This window comes from Cololabis saira, chromosome 20, assembly GCF_033807715.1.
Source record: "Cololabis saira isolate AMF1-May2022 chromosome 20, fColSai1.1, whole genome shotgun sequence".
In the NCBI taxonomy this organism is placed as follows: Eukaryota; Metazoa; Chordata; class Actinopteri; order Beloniformes; family Belonidae; genus Cololabis; species Cololabis saira.
In genome coordinates, this window is record NC_084606.1 from 37,168,026 (window position 1) to 37,185,773 (window position 17,748).

The 17,748-nt window shown below is 42.3% G+C and overlaps 1 protein-coding gene across 1 annotated transcript in view; it reads right to left on the bottom strand.

Moving 5' to 3' along the window:
* Positions 1-496: 496 nt before the first annotated feature.
* The window catches only part of LOC133420533 (nuclear GTPase SLIP-GC-like), a 31,191-nt gene continuing 13,939 nt past the window's right edge, over positions 497-17,748 (bottom strand). The window contains exons 6-20 of the mRNA XM_061710227.1: positions 17,006-17,222; positions 16,663-16,878; positions 16,343-16,549; positions 16,082-16,257; positions 14,267-14,360; positions 14,102-14,189; positions 13,857-13,969; positions 13,541-13,714; positions 13,304-13,458; positions 13,023-13,140; positions 12,797-12,905; positions 12,575-12,708; positions 12,220-12,301; positions 2,736-2,816; positions 497-558 (exon numbers count right to left, since the gene is read on the bottom strand). Of these exons, the coding sequence (XP_061566211.1) occupies positions 497-558; positions 2,736-2,816; positions 12,220-12,301; positions 12,575-12,708; positions 12,797-12,905; positions 13,023-13,140; positions 13,304-13,458; positions 13,541-13,714; positions 13,857-13,969; positions 14,102-14,189; positions 14,267-14,360; positions 16,082-16,257; positions 16,343-16,549; positions 16,663-16,878; positions 17,006-17,222 (2,026 nt within the window). The remainder of the gene's footprint in view (positions 559-2,735; positions 2,817-12,219; positions 12,302-12,574; positions 12,709-12,796; positions 12,906-13,022; positions 13,141-13,303; positions 13,459-13,540; positions 13,715-13,856; positions 13,970-14,101; positions 14,190-14,266; positions 14,361-16,081; positions 16,258-16,342; positions 16,550-16,662; positions 16,879-17,005; positions 17,223-17,748) is intronic.

The following is a 17,748-nucleotide window of genomic DNA, read 5'->3' on the forward strand; positions in this document are numbered from 1 at the left end:
GACTCATCGAGTCCGATGACACCACCCACGAGTCTTTATGTCAAGCCATTCAAAAGTTATGGCAGAAAATAGGAACTATCACATATCGACCAATCAGAAGAAGGGGCGGGGCTACTTTGCACCAATTAAGGTGAAGGAGTCAAAACCGAGTCCGATGACACCACACATGACTCTTTATATCAAACCATTCAAAAGTTATGGCAGAAAGTAGGAACGATCAAATATGGACCAATCAGATGAAGGGGGTGCACTTTTTGGCATATATCGTTGCCACAGTAATGCTTTTGACTGAGAAAAGTAATGCGTGTCGTTGCAGGATGGAGACAAGGGGGACATGTCCCCTGCACTTTTTCAAAAGGCAGTTTTGGTCCCCTGCAGTTTTTACCGTCCAAAAACAATGTTACGCTCTATTAAATGGAGACAGGTCAAGCATTAGGACCAAGCAGAAAATGGCCGCTCAAGCTGAAGCCTGTTTCCCTTTAGACCGCCCACAAGCTCATCGGTTGGCTCTGCCGTTTCCTGCTAACGTGTGATTGGCCGTCCCCGCTGTCGCTCCATCTGGTTGTGAACACCGCGTGAACACCGCGTGCACACTGCGTGCACACCGGTGTTTTGCTAGTCGGCCAGGAGTCGGTGTTCAGACAGCCTGTGTTTGGAAGCTTTGGATGAGTTGATTATGTTGAAATGTTAATAGTTAACCCTTCTGTGGTCTTTTGGTCAAATTGACCCGTGTTCAATTTTCTTTTATATCACAAATATGATTTTCTTCATGTTCAAATGTTAATAGTTTTGGTCAAATTGACTCATGATCACTTTTTTTTTATATCGAAAATATGATTTTCTTCCATATAACTGCCTCTGTTACACTCATTTCAAATAAAATTGATGATCACTACTTGCATTGAATTATTATTATTCAATTTCTCCCCTCCTGTGATATTCAATTTGACCCACCAACCACTGGCTCAAGCACATTAACCCCAAAGTAGGACTTTATTACCCCAACATCGTATCTCGCAATTCTCAGAGAAATACAACAAACCTCAGCACTCTTCAGGCATCATTGTGCTTGTTAAATATTCAAAGCGCATGACGGGTCACAATGACATTTCATACCACATAAATATATGCTTCACATATTTGCTCTTGTCTGGACTTTAGTCTGGTTCTCTATATACAGTTGTACTTACAAACACTCAATATTAAATAATTAACTTTTTTTGTATGTAACCAAAAGATCAAGTACCTTTCTCACAGCTAAAGCAGAACTGTTATTAACACGAGTATGTCTAAAAACATTCAGCTAAGATAGGAATTATGAACTATTAAAAAAGATTCAATTTGCATATGGTAATATTGTAAAATAAAAACTCGACTTGACTTTTATTGATATGAACATTTAAACTTGAATGTATCATAAACTTGTCATTGTCATTGACGAGGGTCCTTAGTTCCCCGAAGCCGGCTCCTCAGGTTCTGTGTGCCCCGCCTGCTACGCCCCGAGACCTCCTGACCCGCCTGCTACGCCCCGAGACCCCCTGACCCGCCTGCTACGCCCCGAGACCTCCTGACCCGCCTGCTACGCCCCGAGATCAACCCCCTGACCCGCCTGCTACGCCCCGAGACCGACCCCCTGACCCGCCTGCTACGCCCCGAGACCTCCTGACCCGCCTGCTACGCCCCGAGACCTCCTGACCCGCCTGCTACGCCCCGAGACCGACCCCCTGACCTGCCTGCTATGTCCCGAGACCGAACCCCTGACCCGCCTGCTACGTACCGAGGACGACCCCCGGAACTGTCCCGCCGGTCGGCCCGGCCCCGAGGACGGCCTCCGGAATGTTGGGCCCTCCTCCGACCACACTGGGGTGTTTTTTTTTTTGTTTTGCTTCGTTGGGACATCTGGGATCTGTCCCTTGAGGGGGGGGGGGGGGGGGGGGGGTAATGTCAGGATTGGACATTTCCCCCAGTTTCAGTTCTGTCTTGACCCTCCTGTTTCCCATCTGCCCTGATTGTCTGCACCTGTGTCTCATTATCCTCTGTATATATCTAGTCTTGTCTTTCCCCTGCTCCTCGCTGGGCTGTACTCTTTCCTCCCTCCATGTTCTCCTCGTCCAGTTTTCAAATTCATGTTTTTGGTGTGCCTTTTGATCCTGCTCAGCAGCGTTTTTGGTTTTGCTTTTGCAAAAAAATTTAAGTTTTTCCCAACTCCTGCCTCGTGCTCTCCTGCGTTTGGGTCCTCAACAAACCACCCCGTGACAAAAGATAAGTCATTTTGATTGTTTTATTTACGTCTCTTTTTCACATTACTGTTTATGTTTTAAAAAATGTAGTAAGAATATTGCTTCTTCTTTAACATGAAAAAGTAAGTGCACTTTTATTCTGAGTTTAATTGTCTTTCAACGTTTTCTGTTTTTCTCTCATAAATGCTCATAATATCTTAAAGGGGAAGAAAAACACCCAAAATATCTTAAAAAAAGTCTAAATCAACTGTGAATCTAAACACCACTCTAAAACAAGATGGATTACAGGCTGCATTAAAAGATAAAAAGTTGAAATCATAACAAACTGAAACAAACATTTATCTCAAAAGTGTAAGGGCGTTGAACTTGAAGTGTTACAATGTTGACCTCCTGTGTTCTGTCTTCAGTGCAGCTGTTGGGCAGACAGAATTAAATACATTATTAACATTAGTCAGAATTAACAGTCAAGGACTTTAAAAATAGTTAGTCCTTCACCTATTTCATGAGGTTCCGTATCCGAGCTGCTTTTCAGTTCATTGTAGAGTTTTTGTACCACCGCAAGCTCTTCTGAAACATCTAAAAAACAAAACAAAACAAAAAAAACACTTTCACCAGGCCAATATCAAATCTTTAAAACCTCCAAGTTATAAAACAATAATCTTCCTCTCTAAGGAAAATGTATGACTTCAATTCAGCTTTATTTATATATCACCAAATCATAAAATAGTAATCTCAAGGGGTATGAGTGATTCAGTCTGGTATATGTGAGAAAGATTATTTTTCAGTATCTATCTATCTATCTATCTATCTATCTATCTATCTATCTATCTATCTATCTATCTATCTATCTATCTATCTATCTATCTATCTATCTATCTATCTATCTATCTATCTATCTATCTATCTATCTATCTATCTATTGTAATGGAAAATTTTGGTATAACACTGTCTGTTGCCTGTTTTCATTCCTATGCCAAGGTCATGTTCCTTTGACACAGATCATGGCACGGTTGCCAGGGTGATGGGTGATGTTTTGTCTTTTCCTGCTCTCAACTATAAAATAACCTGTCGCTAATCTTCTTCAGCTCACTCAGGACTGACGGTTTGTGTGACCGGTTGGACTGTGTGGCTCCGTTCAATTGAATGTTTGTCCTCTTTTCATTAAATCTTCGAAAGACAGCTGAGGTGTCCTGACATTCTTTTTGAACAACAATTTTTGCCACCACAATTTGGCGACCACGAAGGGACCTCATCTGTGCCGGATTTTTTCCTTCTCTCCTCCGGAATCGAAGGTGTTTTAAGCATGCAACAACCTCGTACTCCCCCATCAAGTGAAGGTCGAGTGAGGGCCTCTCGTCCGGAGGGGGGTTGGGAAGGTCCCCGCACCGACTGGGGTCGAACGAACCCGGTGGCTTCAGAAACGCCTCGCTGTTCTTTTGGGTGAGTTTTGGAAAGAAAACGGCCGAAATAAGGTGCGCGCTAACGTCTCCTCTCTGCCTATTCTGCTGATGTTGCCGGTGGTCCAAGTATTTGGAACCGGGGAGGGCTGGTCCAGCCAGGGTTTGAGGACCTTGGGCTGTTTGTTACTGACCTAGGAGTTAGTGATCGAAGGGCCAGATTTTGTCTGGGGGCGTCGTAGAATGCCTATCAATTCTAGTGGAAGAAGGAATTTTGTTTGTTACTGACCTAGGAGTTAGTGATCGAAGGGCCAGATTTTGTCTGGGGGCGTCGTAGAATGCCTATCAATTCTAGTGGAAGAAGGAATTTTGTTTGTTACTGACCTAGGAGTTAGTGATCGAAGGGCCAGATTTTGTCTGGGGGCGTCGTAGAATGCCTATCAATTCTAGTGGATGAGGGAATTTTGTTTAAGAGAAAAAGACTCGCCTTTCGGTACGACATCAGCAGTGGGTCGCCAGACGTGACGGATCACGAGTGCTCCTGTAGCCGTGGTTTGAGAGGGAGACTACTTCAAGTCGGGAACTTGAGGGCTCTGGATTCGGGGAATCCGAGTGTGCCAGACGGGGTCTGGGGGCGGCTAGGATGCCTCATTCAATCCTAGAAGGAGTCGGAGGTTTTGTGTTTGTGCTCTGAGCTGTCTGTTAATGTCTGGCTTACAATCTTGACTGTCTGGAGGATAACAAATAATTTTGAGAAATAATTGGAGTTGGAATGTTTTCCTGTTGATTATGTCGTGGGCTTCTGCGTCTAGAATCCGGTTTGAGTTAAGTGGGTAATCCGAAGTATACCTGGTAGGATTTAAAAGATGCAGCATTTGGAAGCAAACGGGTAATCCGAAGTACTACCTGCTTCTGTAGAATTTAAAAGATGCAGGACTCCAGTCAAATCTGAACCGTGACTTTTTCTAATATATTTTTAATCCAACTTTCTCTGTGAAAGAGCTGCGCGAGTGTTTCCGGCTGTTGTGACGTCACAAACCCTGATAAGCGGAAGACCTTGGTTAGCCATGGTGTTGTTTTTTTTGTGTTTTTTTTTTTTTTTTTCTCTCCTTCTGAAAATTTAGACTCGCAACACGTCTGAGAGGATCAAATAATCAGTTGTGGAGGCCAGTTTTTCAATAAGCCTTCTGGGAGTAATTTTTCCGAAGGACCAGATTTTTCAGCACTAAATGTGAGATATATGATAGTTTATTATGGAAAAGAATAGAACCCACAACCTTTGTCGGAGCTGTGGGTCAGACGACTTAAATTCCCAAAATAAAGAAAACACGAGAAACAGGAAGCCTGAGCGTTAAACAGCTGGAGGCTTTGCAGGTTAGACCAGTTATCATTCGCTAAAAAGAAAAATGAAAAACAAATTTAGATAGATTGGAATGTTGCTGAGTGAGGCAGACACCCAAACAGACTGTGCCCCAGTGTGTGAAGCTGGACCCGGTCTGGACTCTGCGCCCCCCGCCCCACCCGCCCCCCCAACTAGCGCCGGGACCTCAGGCAGAGCTCACCAGCGCCTGGACTTCACCCAGCTGCGTCCGTTTGCCCCCCACTGCCCCCAACTCCACCCGTGGGAGCACCCCTCCCCCATCTTCACCCGTTTCACCCATCGGAGAGATGAGGAAAAGTGCTGGGAAGACTGGCTGTCTCAAGGACATTTTTGACTGGCAGAAAGCCTGCGTTTCGCCAGGAAAATTGTGAGACTATTGCTGCAAAAGGCTGAAAGAGTGCAACGGGGGGGCAGAACACATTGAGGGCCCACGCGAAAAGGGGGGCCGGACTGTCTAGGGGTGGCGAGGAGAGCCGGTGAGGTGTCCGGTGGACACGCAGAGGCCGGCTGTGAAGTCTGCAGAACACGTGAGCACCTGAATACTAAATACACATACACACAAGAACCTTGTTTTTCATTTAATAGGTCTGGATTTTATGTTTAATGTCCGAAGGGAAGGGAAATCAGCACTTGTCTGTTTAAGATTAGATTATGATTTAAGATTACAACGTAATTTATTAATAGACGTTGGAATTGAGTATTGTGTCAGGTGAGGTTATTCATGACGTGTGGGTACGCACCCCAATGCTGTTGTAGCTGCTTGCCGGTGATTAGTATCTTCTCAGACGTGGTTATTAATGAATAAAGAACTTCAAGTTACGTAAAAACAATTGTAAAATTAAATAAGTATCGGTAATTTTACTCATGCCGAACTGTTAGTGAGTTAAAGGCTTCATTATAATACTTTCGGCTGTTAGAACATTGTTGCAGGGGGCTTTTTGTTTATTCTGCAGCAGGAAAACTCTTGCATCACATGCCAGACTGGTACGCCTCATTCCCGGTTAATTAAAAATGAGGTACAAATAAGATGAGGTGATATAAATGGACTAGAAGTGAAATGGATTCGACCTGAATTCACACACTATTTTCTGTCAGGTTCCGGTACAACGTTTTAGTTTTATTTATTTTTTGCTCGGCATTCCAGTCCATCCTAACAGTCAATTTTGTTTGCTGTTGTTTTGATGGTAAAATTTTGTTTGCTGTTGTTTTGATGGTAAAATTTTGTTTGCTGTTGTTTTGATGGTAAAATTTTGTTTGCTGTTGTTTTGATGGTAAAATTTTGTTTGCTGTTGTTTTGATGGTAAAATTTTGTTTGCTGTTGTTTTGATGGTAAAATGTTACACGTTTGTTTTGATGGTAAACTGTTACACGTTTGTTTTGATGGTAATATGTTATACGTTCACTCGTGTGGGGTCGGCTCGACCGGGGGTCAAGAGACCTGGTGACCAGCAGGAGTCTGGGAGACCCGGTGACCAGCAAGGAGGAGGGGTAGCTGATGTAAGAGACACTCCTCTCGATGGATCTAGTGGAATGGGAATTTTTGTTTGCCTGTTTTGGCTAATGGTTCTCCTGTCCAATGTTTTTGTCTAGCGTTCATGACTGGAACTGTTTATTGAATTGGGATTCCTGTAAATGCATTAAAGTGGGTTTGAGTCCCGCTGAGGGGTTGAGTTGAAGGTCAGGGACCTTCGGGGGTCTGGGACCCCCCCCTTTTTTAGCTAGGGATTTAAATTGCCAGATAAACTTGGATGTTGATGGCGTGGCTTCGTGAAGATACTATGTTGACATGAGCCTGAAAAACATAAACAGAGATGTTGAGATTGTGAACCCCCTCATGTATGTGAAATTCAGCATTAACTGCTGATGCGCCTGCGCTCTGTGTGTGCGTGTGTAAACGCGTGGGTGTGTGTGGGTGTGTAAGCTCCGTGTCGCTTGTCTGACTGCGCGTTCACGCAGGGAGCGTTCACGTGAGGCTGCGTGGATGGGAGAGAGATGTTGTCTCGTTTTCCTTTCTGTTGACATTTTTTTTTTTTTTTTGTTAAATGGATACAAGTAAAATAGTTTTTTACTCGTTCTTTTCCCTGTGTGGGGAATTGATGATGTGGAATTGTCAGAATTGGGTTGATTTACTGTTCGAATGGTTGCAGGTTACTTTTGTGATACTGTATTTGAACCGGATTGTGGGTCAAGGACGTATAAGGCCTTTGAGTAGCCCATTTTTTAAAATACTTAAAATAAAGATATTTTTGGCCATTTTCCAAACATTTGAAATGTAGTGTACACGTACATGTATGTGAAAGCTTCAAACAAAGGTATTTTAGTGTTTTTAAACCTACATCTATAGGGCAACGACCCTGGTTTTTGTTGTATGGAAATGGGATTCTTGCCGTTGAGCTGTGTATGATTGTGTATGATTGTGAAAAGCATGTTACATATCAATCATTTTCCTTTATTTTGTCTGTCGTGAAGTCACATACTGTTGATTGACGGTTTCGTCAGGAGTGGGTTTCGTCCCGTAAAATGAGTGCCTTGTGTTTTTTTTGGATATGGGTCAATGACAAATAAGGCTTCCGCAGAAGGTATTTTTAAAAGAACTCTGTTGTATCTACAATATTTTAAGATTATTGCATTCCAGTGGCCAGGTATTTAGTATCTTTAGCGTCCAATTTTACATTTAAAGACGGAATAATAATTATACAAATATACATATGAATGCGTTTAATACAATATCTATTCACTTCATAGTTGTCAACCATTTGTTCACTTTAACCTATTATTTATTGGTTTAAATGAATGTTTTATGTGGTCGCACCACCTGACATCAGTTGTGCCACCTGACTTTTACAGCTAATTTTAAATTAGACGGGCTTCTACTTGGACACCTGTATTGGCTACCTTGGCTGTCAAGTTCATACATATCATTTTTAAATAGAATAGAGAGTTTTATGATAAAATCACATTTTCCTGGTTTTACATTGGTTGTACCATTTGACATTTTGGGGGTTTGAGATGCCAAAATGTAAAGTAACATATATTATCTGAATGTACCTGGAAGGTATTCAAACTAAATAGGTTTTATAGAATAAAGTGATATATGTCATAAATTGATTAACATTATTTTAAAGGGAAATAATGCACCCGGACACCAAAATATGCATGCCATGTCGTTGACCCATATAGTGTTCATGAGCCTACTGTCATTGGCTCTGAGAGGCAGTTTGGAAGTGCTTATTGCAGTATGTTGTTGTTATCTTGGTTGCGAGTGAGTCCTGAGACGAATGCGTTAAAGCTTCTCTGGACCTGTTGACCCATTTTGGCTGAACAGGGGCATCAAGCCGGCCTGTCCGAACTGCAGTTTGTTGCCACCAGGGTTGCGTTTCTGGGTCATGTCATTTCGGGGGAGGGCAGATCCCTCTCACCTGGCAGAATTACGGCCATTCAGAAGGAGAGACGCCAGAACTGATCATTAAGAAACAAATGATGTAAATTCTGGGCTCCACCAGGTATTGTCGACAGTGGGTCTCGCATTATGCGGAAATTGAGGCACCATTGGCAGCAATTGCCCATGGAGAAGGCCTACAAGCATCAGACCCTGGTACCTGGACTGACGAGGCTGACGACGCCTTCACTGACCTGAAACTGACGTTACAGACGCCTCCACTACCTGGACTGCCTGACTGTTCACGACTTTTCGTCCAGACTGTGGACGGAAAGGGGGGTTACATGACTTCAAGTGCTACAGCAAGTTCTTAACCCTTACCCTTTTGCCAACAGCGGATGATGGAGAACCACTCGCAACGCTAACATCCATTTGTTCCCCAAGACCTGAATTTGAGTGATGTTGCAATTGACAATGCTGACTTTGATCTTTTTTGTTGTTGGTTCTGCTTCCAGGGCTCCTGCTACGTGAGTTAACATTGCAGGTTTTGCTTTTGGGGCTTTTGTCCCCGATACGTTTTTTTTATTTTTCCACAGGTAGACCCATAGCGCATCACGTGGATACAATGTTCCTGCCTACACAAATTGCTGTGTGTAAATGTGATGATCACACTAACAATCTGATTTTGTCTCTCAATGAAATGTTCAAGCTGACGCAGCTGCAAAAGAAACTGCGTCCAAACAACCCTTGTCTCTCAAAGTACGATCTGTCTCCCTGCTACTTCCGTCCTCGGCTGTGACCTCGGTTGAGATTGGTGAATTGTAACTAAGGGCTTTGCACACTGAAATATGGTCCTGGGAGGATGCGGACTGCAGGGTAATTAACAGGGTGTGAATGGGGCCCGACGGCCGGCCATGTCTCCCCAAGAATTTTTTCCCTCACTTTGCTTAATTGACACACGGTTTCATGTGTCAAGGGGTGGGGGATGGTGAGTGAAATACGCAATAGGAGTGAATATGAAGACACAACTCGCCCCCACCAGACAGACGTTTCAACATTTGCAGATGGATTTCATTGAACTTACACCCAGTGAAGGCAAAAAGTTTGTTTTTGGTTATCATTTGCATGTTTTCTAAATGGATTGAAGCTTTTCCCACAACAAGACAGGACTCCGCCGCAGTGACCAAGGCTTTGATGCACCTGATAATTCCCAGGGATTCCCGGGGGATTCTGGCGAAAAAATCAGTTCAGACAATGGCGCTCCGTTTGTGAGCGCGGCACTGAAACAGGTCGGTGAGTACATGGGCGTAGATATACGACAACATTGCGCCTACCACCCAGCCTAATGTGGTGCTAATATGGCGCGCCAGAGAAGCAAAAATGGCCTGAGCCCCTTTGAAATCCTGTTTCAAGAGACCTTTAAACAGGGATTGGGCCCGTTTAAGAGGCAGCAGCAAGAAACTGGCCTTTGTGAAGACGAAATGTTACGATATTGTGCAACCTTGTCGTCTGTTTTGTCTGATATCAACAAGCAGGTTAAGACAGCCCTCCCCAAACCGGCAGAGACGAAACTCCATGACCTCGGAGTGGAGACTACATCGTGGTCAAAGACTTCAGACGTAAACACTGGAAAGCTCGGAGGTGGAACAGACCGTTCCAAGTGCTTCTGGTGACGGAGACAGCAGTCGAGGTTGCAGAGAGACGTACCACGTGGATCCACGCCAGCCACTGCCGACGGGTTCCTGATCCACGCGCACGCCATGCACCTGATCGAGAGGCCACGGCCGTACCATCCCCTTAGGCGGCTCGGATGCGGCCTAAGGGTGGCGACCAGCGTCCTGCTGGTCGTCTCCATAGGGGTGAGGTTGCTTCTGCTGCTGTTGAAGAGCCTGCACGATCACACGTCACAGACCAACTGCACGACAATCTCACCTCCCCCAGACCACGATTCTGAGGCGGCACTTGCCCCTCATTGGCTGGTGAGAAGGGCTGCTGTTAACACGACCAACATGACCAACACGGCGTTGCAGCTACAGGACAACATATGGTTCCGTACCATGACCACTGTGACGAGGCAGCTGACCAACGAGATCGATGTGACACATGTTGTCGGACACCTGAATGAATTGTTGCATTTGCAGAGGAGGTCCTTGTTTTCCATTTCAGGGTGGGAAACTGGACTGTTCAACCTCTCTGCCCCTGAACTGACTATTCTTTTGGGTTTGTGTGTTTTTCTGTGTTTTATTGTGCCATGGGTGAAGAAACTAGTAGCTTCTGCCATTCCCACCGCACCTGGACGGTTTGCCCAGGAGATGGACCACAATGATGAGTGGGTTCCTCCTTCCATGGAGGATCCAGAGCTACTTTAATTTATATTCTGCATTAATCCTTCCTCAGGTTGATGATGTTTTTTTTTTCATTTATGCTGTTTTGAACTGATTATGAGCTGTTATGTCCTGTTGACAGGTTGTGAGGGAATCAAGCATTAGCCCCGTGGTACGGTGGGTTAAAACATGGAGGGTTTTGCCAGGACATGTGGAGAATTTTGTCATTTTTTGATTATTATTATTATTATTATTATTATTATTTTACATGTTATCTCATTTTATCCTTGAACTGCATAGTCACACAGTGCCTTTGATTTTTTCTCTTCTCCTTTTCCCTTCATGGACTATTGTGCTGAATGTGATTTGTTTTGGTATTGTTTGAAGTAGATTAGTTTATATTCCATGATGGGCTTTTCCCCTACGGGGGTTTTTTCCTTCCTTATCTATGATAGGGTAGCTAGACAGATTGAGTCTTTTGACTCTCCCCCTTTTTCTAGTGGAGGGAGAGGTTTTGGCTCTTCTGTACCCGTGACCTAAGATCCTCTGTCGGGGTTTCTGTAACTCCCGCGTTGGAGAAGGGGTGTGCTAGCGTTTGGCTGGTGCGCGACAGAGCTGATTGGTCGCGGGATAGGTCAGTGCAAAATTTCCTATTTTATTATGGTTTAGCATACAATGCTAAAAGGGGTGGAATGTAATGGAAAATTTTGGTATAACACTGTCTGTTGCCTGTTTTCATTCCTATGCCAAGGTCATGTTCCTTTGACACAGATCATGGCACGGTTGCCAGGGTGATGGGTGATGTTTTGTCTTTTCCTGCTCTCAACTATAAAATAACCTGTCGCTAATCTTCTTCAGCTCACTCAGGACTGACGGTTTGTGTGACCGGTTGGACTGTGTGGCTCCGTTCAATTGAATGTTTGTCCTCTTTTCATTAAATCTTCGAAAGACAGCTGAGGTGTCCTGACATTCTTTTTGAACAACAATTTTTGCCACCACAAAAGATCTATATCTCTATCTATCTATCTATCTATCTATCTATCTATCTATCTATCTATCTATGATGTTGTCTCATATTACTTTTATATTTATTCTGATCAGTTGTGTTCAAACATCCTCTTTGCAAGTGTCTCTACTAAAACAACAGCTGAAAGAAATGGCAATTTGAAAATAGTTACATTAAAAAAATGTTTGACTGTAATATGTGAAAACAAGTTCACGTTACATGGACGGGGAGTGTGGCAGTAAAGTTACACCCATCCTGTTTATCTGATCCAGATGTTTTAAATCTTTATTAGCTGGTGACTTTAGCAACTACTTGCTTAGATATAAATACTTTTTAAAAACATAAATGTTTGCCTTAATCCTCTTTTTCTACATGGGTTACAACTTGGATCTATCAACAGAATTTAAAAAAAGGACATTTTCAGCTTTTCCAACAAATCATTATCTTTTTAACTTTAATGCTGTGATTTATGTTCAGAGACGGTTTCTTTACCTGGAATTGATCGCTCCTCTGTCTTGAGTAAGAGATGGATTGATTCCTTCATGGTTGTGTGCAGTGTTTGCAGAATGTCCTCCTAATTCAACATTCAAATCTTTGATCACTTATCGTAGAGTTAAAATTGTATAAATTATTCACATGTAACACAAGAGAATGCCATTTGTTTGCGTGTTTTTTGTTTAAGATAAATAATGATACCAGTAGATGGTAATTTAATTGTTAAAGCTCTTTTTCACAATTTTCTCTTCACATATCAACATACGGTGAATTTATTTTGAACTTACCTAAAGCCTATTGAGAAATTCAGGATTTATCATAATCTAATTTCAATTGTATAAATGTGACAAACCTTCAAGTATTTCAGCTGGTTCATCATTTCATCCTTGGCCTGGTCAAACATGCTGTTCTTTGATTCATGCATGTGTCTCTCAATCGTTTCCCTCATGTTATCCACTGAACCCTTTCCTCTGAATTCTGCTGCTCCTTCAAAAAAGAAGATCATAAGATCAGTATTATCTGTGATTTCAAAGAATATAAATTAAACATTATTGTAGCAACAAGCTTTATTTACTGCTGTAGCACTCCTGCATGCTTCCTTTAATGTTCTCTGTCAGACTGCTGTAGACGGTCTTCTTGCGTTTACGGATGACTTTGTTCAGCCTTGACTTGAGATTTTCTTCCTAATAAAGATCCAAAATTACATTACAATGAGTTACCGTTTCAGTATAGAATATCTTAATTTTAACCAACAAAAAAAATGATTTGTAAGTATCAAATAAGATTTTTTCGATCTCTACCTCCGTCTTGACAAATATCAGCGGCAGTTTGACATCTTTGTACTTGTGAATCAGTGTCTCAGTGTCAAGTGAAAACTTGTTGATGGCATTGTTGAATGGTCCACGTTTGTCTTCGTTGCTGAAACATGTTTAAAAGTTGAAACATGTATCTTTATTTTCATCTACTTACTTAATCAGCTAGTTCTATTTATACTGTACAGTTCCAAAGAGGGTCAACCAAGGAACAGATTGGATAGACAATTTTTCACCCAGAAGATTTTATTTGCTCTTTAAGTTCTTACGGGAAGGTTTTCCTGAATTCCTCATCAATGCTGTCAGTCAGAAATGACGCTAACTTCCTGTTGAGGTCCACTAGTTTTTTCTTTTTGGGTTTGTAGACGCCACCATTGCTGACAACTCTCTTCAAGACTATCTGAAAGGCAGAGCCACCCTTCTTCTGTGAAAGAGTGAAAAAAACATTTGTTCACACAATCACAGGAAGTCAGAATTGGAAGAATATTTCCAATCAAAATACGTACAGGATACAAGAAGGACTTCAAGACTTTATCACATGAACTTTTTGAGTTTGTAACTCCTCTTTGAAGGCATTGTTCAAAGGATGTGCAAGATTCCTCCATTTCTTTTCGAACCGAGTCTAGTTGAGAGCGAAAACTTTTCATGATGTTTTCATGCACTTCTGCCTTGCTGCTGGTCTAAAAGAAAATAATAAGGGTAAAAACAAGTTATTTTAAGCTAAATTGACCAACACCAGCATAATTTACTAAAAGTAATTTATTCACTCTGCACATTCTGTTCATTGTTATTATCTTTATAAATCCACCCGACACATCTCACCTTTTCTCCATGATACCCTTGAATCAGAGAGAGAATCCCACGAGCTCCAGACACATAGTTCAATGTTTCTGAGTCATTCAGCTTGCTCAGGAACTCCTGAAGACTGGGTATTTCTGTAAAGAATGTTAGTCAATTTAAACGTAATGCTAGAATAATTTAAAGAACACAAATTAGGACACATCTGTTACACATTTCATGTCTCCAGACCTTTTTCCCACTGACTACTAAACAACGGCTTCACCTACCAGTCTCCTCCTTATTTAGAAGTTTCCCTTTAAAAAACTCACTGGAGCTCACTGTGAACACTTTCAAACAGTCTTCACTGAAGTGTTTCTGAGGAATATAGAATTTTATCAAATTTGTTGTCAAAGACAAAAAATGTACACATTCTGTCAGCTTTTCAAATTCACCTTTAATGTGCTTAGCTTGTTGAACTCCTTGTGCAGTTCTCTCCTGGTGTCTGTGTTTCTTTTAGAAATGGCAGTGCGGATGGCATCAGCTGAGCTAAAAGAAATAACGTATCACTTCTTATTACACAACCACAACCTCTCCTTCCAACACCATGTCAACCACATCACAAGGACTGCTTTCTTCCACCTCAAAAACATTGCCCGTCTCCGTCCATCACTCTCCTTCTCTACCGCTGAAACCTTGATCCACGCCTTCATCACCTCAAGACTCGACTACTGCAACAGCATCCTCTATGGTTCAACTTCCAAGGTCCTCAATAAACTCCAATACATTCAAAACTCTGCCGCCCGCCTGCTCACCCACACCCGCTCCAGAGATCACATCACCCCAGTCCTCCAGAAGCTCCACTGGCTCCCCATCCCTCAACGGATCCACTTCAAAATCCTTCTCCTCACCCACAAAGCCCTCCACAACCAGGCCCCCTGCTACCTCACCGACCTGCTCCACCGCTACACTCCCTCCCGCAGCCTCCGCTCCTCTGACGCCAACCTCCTGTCCCTTCCAGTCAGAACCAAGCACCGGACCTGGGGCGACAGGGCCTTCTCCATCGCTGCTCCCACCCTCTGGAACTCCCTCCCCAAACACATCCGTGACTGTACAGACCTCCCAGCATTCAAATCCCACCTCAAAACTCACCTTTACAGAACTGCTTTTAATGTGTGATTAATGTCCTGTCTCATGTTGTGTCCTTATGTTCTGTCCTGTGTAATTGTAATTTGTATTTGTGTTTTGTTGTAATGTAAAGCGTCTTTGAGTGCCCTGAAAAGCGCTATATAAATAAAATGTATTATTATTATTATTATTATTATTAATTATTCAGACACAACACGTTTGACACAACGGTTTGGATTGTGAATGTTTAGATGGTAAGTGGTGTTAGTGACCAAGTATGAGTAGGAGGAATTCAGAAAAGCCTCTTCCAGCACATGTTTTACATGTTGAGACGCTTTGAACCAGCTCATTGTTGCATTTCTGGGAAGGGTCATGTTGGGCTGCAGTCATGCCAAATGCCCGATAATGACATTTGGCCACAGATCACATCCGACTGTAAATTGCTTTTTGTCTCTCACTTGGCTTGTTTATTCCTGCCTTTTGTACTTTGAACTTACTGTATAAAAAGTCTTGATTCCAACCACTCTGGGTCAGCACACCAACCCAGACACGCTCTGCGTAGGTCTGCTCACCGCCGGCTTACTGAATAAAACTCACTACACCACAGCGGACTTCTCAACTGGATTTTATATTATTCTTCTACTTTAGAGGCAGCATCGTGCATGGGACTGACGAAGGTTTAAAAAAAACTTTGAAGGGTAAGACGGATGCGTGTTTGGTTTAAATAACTCATGATGACTTAGGCTCTGATTTGAGAAAAGTCTGATTTCTGACAAAGTGTCCTGGGTCTGATGGTAAGCATCTTTATTGTACTTTTGTTCGATTGCACTTTTTCAAAAGGCCTATTTCTGTTACAGTGTACTCTCGAGATGGACCACCACACGTTCCAGATTAGAAATAGCTTAGAATTTCTCACCCCAGATTTAATGAAAAGTTAATTTAATGAGATATATAATGTGTTATTGTTCATGTGTAGTTACACTGTAGTAACAACTTAAACGGTTCTTTCCTTTTCATGTGACTGTTCACAATGTCAAAATACACTTTATTTCTATTTGAACTTAGGCCTGCTGACATTTTTCATAAGTGGCGTACCTGGTAATTGAAATCATCTATGCATATTTAGAATTTATTTCACTTACTTATCATCCAAAACCCCAGTAAGATCAGATTTGGTGCAGATGAAGTGAATGCGTTTACACTCGCCACCATTTTCAAGGAGATCACCAGCATTTTTCAGGATCTCCCACGATTCTTGCTCGTCTGCTGCTCGATTGATTTCAGATACAATCCACACTGTAGAACAATTCTTAACCATCTGCAAGGATGTGAAATGCATTGTAATATTAATTTTACAAAGAGAGTAAGAAAGAAAACAGTTAAAACTGCAGTTCAATAATCACCCCTTTCCACATTTGATCTCTGCTCTTGTTACGGTCCCCGTTCCCAGGAAGGTCCACCAGTGTGACGTGCTGGAGAAGATCATTGTTTGGCACCTTTACGGTCACACATTTGACCAGCGGCCAGTACCATCTTCTTACATCTTCACCTTCTCCCTGTTTTGTGTCACTTCTTATGTATTTGGCAAATTGTGCAGATAGCTCTTTAGCCTGGAGATGAAAAGAATAAAAGGAATAATGCAATGTATTTAATTTACAGCCACTGTGTACAAATTCATTGAAGTTAAATTAATGTATTAGTAAGAATGAAAGACTTTATTTACAGATTCAGATGTAAAAATCTTTTTCCTGCCCTGCAGGAATTCAGGAATTTCTCTGAAGTATTTACTGGCCATGCGTTTTTCACCAATTATTTTCTTCCATTCATCTCCATACAGAGCTGACAGCTTCGCACTGATTTCGTTGTGTTCATCATCCTCCTGTTCCTGATCTTCATTGTCATGAAACTGATCCATTGACCACAGCTCATCTTTCCACTCCTAAAAACAAAACAAAATGATGTAAACTTAAGATTGACTATGAGACTGTAAACAAATCTTTTTTTTAGAAACTACTGTAATGTGTAAATCCATATAGAAAGCCTCTTTTTGTTGTTGTTGTTTTTACCTCTTTTGTGATGAACTCAATCTCTGCCTCATACATTGTGTTGTGCATGTTTCCCTCCACTTTGATCATGACTGAGGTGCATGCATTCACGCATCCAGAAGGCAAAAGATTCTTCTGTCCAATCACAGCATTTATTAAAGAGCTCTTTCCAGCCCCCGTTTTACCAAAAACACCAACCATCTCCTTCTTGTCTACCTCCAGATCACGTATTTTAGACCTGCAAAAGATTTAGACATGATTCATCAATAAGTGGTTGATTTCATACAAACTTTGAAATCCCAATGATATCGATTTGGGAATGACCTATATGGACAGTTGAAAGTTTTAAAGGGAACCCTGGCTATTAAGACATGTAGTCCCTAATTAGCCACAATTGTTCTCTTATACTAAAATATGTTGTTAGAAACACATAAAATAATCTAATTGCTTTAAAAATCTACAATGTTTATCACATATTTTGACCTGCGGGAGGCGCCATGTTCTACCTGCGCAATGCATTCTGGGGGCGATGACGTACAACGGTGGCTCTGGGAAGATAAGCCCCGTTAGTTTAACTGGGACAGGTATCTAAAACATAGTTGAGCAGCATCTCCCGGCCGTGGAGGCTGACGAGGGAGCCCATAAGACGTCTCAGTTCAGGCAAACTGGATCAAAGTTCTGTGATGCACGGGAGATCTGCAAAAATGATCAATGTCGTGAGCATCTTACCAGTGCATCAGGCTCCTGCGTAGACGGCGTAGCCT